This window comes from Myotis davidii, unplaced genomic scaffold (genome assembly GCF_000327345.1).
Source record: "Myotis davidii unplaced genomic scaffold, ASM32734v1 scaffold148, whole genome shotgun sequence".
In the NCBI taxonomy this organism is placed as follows: domain Eukaryota; kingdom Metazoa; phylum Chordata; class Mammalia; order Chiroptera; family Vespertilionidae; genus Myotis; species Myotis davidii.
In genome coordinates, this window is record NW_006299479.1 from 1,337,121 (window position 1) to 1,339,627 (window position 2,507).

Genomic DNA, 2,507 nt, shown 5'->3' on the forward strand with positions numbered 1-2,507 from the left:
GGAAGAAAAATCGGATTGCCCCCGTCCCCTCTCCCCTCCCCGAGACGAATCCCCATTAAAAAGCAAAAACAACAAGAATAACAGCAAACTTGCTATCACCCTGTCCGCCCTCCACTCCCGGCACCATGAAGGCGGCCGTCGATCTCAAACCGACCCTCACCATCATCAAGACGGAAAAAGTGGATCTGGAGCTTTTTCCCTCCCCGGGTGAGTGGTGACGGCCTGGACGCGCACCCCAGCTCGGGCTCGGGGTCTCCTCCGCGTCTCCCCTCACGCCTGGCAATTTCCTTGCAGGCTGTGCGTTTGTGCCTGAGCGGGCGATGCTGGTGGCAGCTGGAGAGAGGCAGGGAGGAGGACTGTTGGTGGCCTGAGACCCTGGTTTGGGGGTGGTATTTATTTTCACAGCTGTGTTTTCGTGAAGAGTGGGAAACAGTTTATAGAATGTCCAGCACCCCATTCTCGCTTCTTCATTTTTTTTTTCCAAATGAGCAAGAACCCTCTGGCTTTTTTTCCCCTTTACGTTTGGGGAATGGACACCCTCAGAGGACATCCTTCCCTTGACTTTGCACCCCCTAGAAATGGACCTGGATGGAGGACCTGGGCCAGCAGAGGAGGAAAAGTGTCTAACTGGCCGGCCCTCCAGGGCTTGTGTTCAAATGTCCTGCTTTCCTGAGCTCCCCTGTCACAGGTCGCTTAGCTTTCTAGCGCCTCTTTTCTGGGTGAAGGACAAGGAGAGGGGAGGAGCGTTGAAATGGACATTTTAATGTCGGGAAACACGCTGATGCTTTTCATGCAGATTACTCACTTTGGCCATTTTTCTCATCTGCCCTCAGGGACTAGAGATGCCTTAGAAGAGGGCAAACACCCCAACACCCCGCTTTGGGTCTTTGGTTAGTTAGTGAGCGGTGGTGTCCTCCTCTTTGATTTGAAGAAGAAAGGGGTGGGAAAGAAATTTCATGTTGCCTTAGGCACAGTTTTTTTTTTTTTTTTGGTGCTAAGCAGTTTCATGGAGTCTGACACTCCATTATTCCTGGAATAAATGCCGTGTAAGAAGAAAAGATGATTGCTTTTAGGATAAGGCACTGCCAGCTATCCTTTGAGATTTGTGATTTTGGAGGTGAAGTTAGCAAGATACCGAGAAAAGGAGATGCTTTCTGGAAAATAATGAACGGCAATCATGTGTAAGTGTGCATCAGCTTCTCCATTAGTTTAGCTGCTGCTCCCTGTGGCTTACCCTTCCTCGCCTCTGCCAGAAGGATTAGTTGTGCATTTTAACTCTTTCTGAATCTGTTTAAACTTTCGACACAAGCCAAGCCCATGTTTTGTCGCTTGGAGGGTCCTTCATAGATGCCAGTGAAGATAGGGCACGTCCTCCCCTCTCAGACCCCCTAACCCAGTGGTTCTCAACCTTCTGGCCCTTTAAATACAGTTCCTCATGTTGTGACCCAAGCATCATATTATTTTCGTTGCTACTTCATAACTGTCATGTTGCTACTGTTATGAATTGTAATGTAAATATCTGATATGCAGGACGGTCTTAGGCAACCCCTGGGAAAGGGTCCTTCGACTGCCAAAAGGGTCGCGACCCACAGGTTGAGAACTGCTGTCCTAACCCTCAGCCCCAGTTTGGATCCCTGAGAAGTGCACAGAGAAGGCTCTAGCTTGTGTGTCCTCAAAGGATGGCGATGGATGGTGAGAGCAATGCTGAGATCCACTAGAACCAGAGACATTTCAGGCACTTAGAGCTACCACTCAAAACTGGCGTCCCTATGACAGTTGCCTTGGGGGGGTCCAAGGAAGCCAGAATAAGTTCTGTTAGTCACAGTTGATTCAAACCATAGAGGCAAGAAGTGACAGGGTAGTGCCCTACGGAGATATGCACGCACCTAGTAGGTCTTTTCCTTTAGAGTGGCTTGTTGATACGCATGTCCATAAATTGGGTCGTGTGGGAACTATGGTGTAGCTACCAGTATGTCAGTTCACACCCCTACAGTGGAGCCCAGGTGCGGGGAACGGAAGAGTCCCTGGCAACCCAAGGTTTAGATCACAGTAAACAGCTGAAGCAACTTTTAAGTAATTAAATGTGACATTTTAGAGAGTTTAAGTGCATGATGCTGTTGGTTACTGATAAAAAAACAAACCCTGGGTACGTAACTTCCCTTTGTTTTTCCATCTGTAAAATGGGTAGGATAAGGCCTAATGTTACAGTCGCATCCATTCAAATAAACGTTTTTATAGGTCTCTTTATTTATTCATTTTTTAAAGGCTAACAAACCATGTTAGCAACATTCAATACAATAAAATTTCAGCTGGTCAAAGGGATCGGGCAGTTTTCTGCCATTCATTGTAACGGGGCTTGATTTCTGGAACTATCTTGAGGAGGGAAAAAGGGAGAAACTTGAAAATACATAGATAGATTATAATAACCAAGTTTTAGTGAATTTAATTCTGGGTGTTTAGAAACATGTGTGAACATTATACCCATACCCCATACAGGGGAGAGGGAA

General features: G+C 47.1%; 1 protein-coding gene across 1 annotated transcript in view; it reads left to right on the forward strand.

Annotated features, from left to right (window-relative positions):
* The window catches only part of ETS1 (v-ets avian erythroblastosis virus E26 oncogene homolog 1), a 73,021-nt gene continuing 70,514 nt past the window's right edge, over positions 1-2,507 (forward strand). The window contains exon 1 of the mRNA XM_006775093.2: positions 1-207. Within this exon, the coding sequence (XP_006775156.1) occupies positions 126-207 (82 nt within the window). The 5' untranslated portion in view covers positions 1-125. The remainder of the gene's footprint in view (positions 208-2,507) is intronic.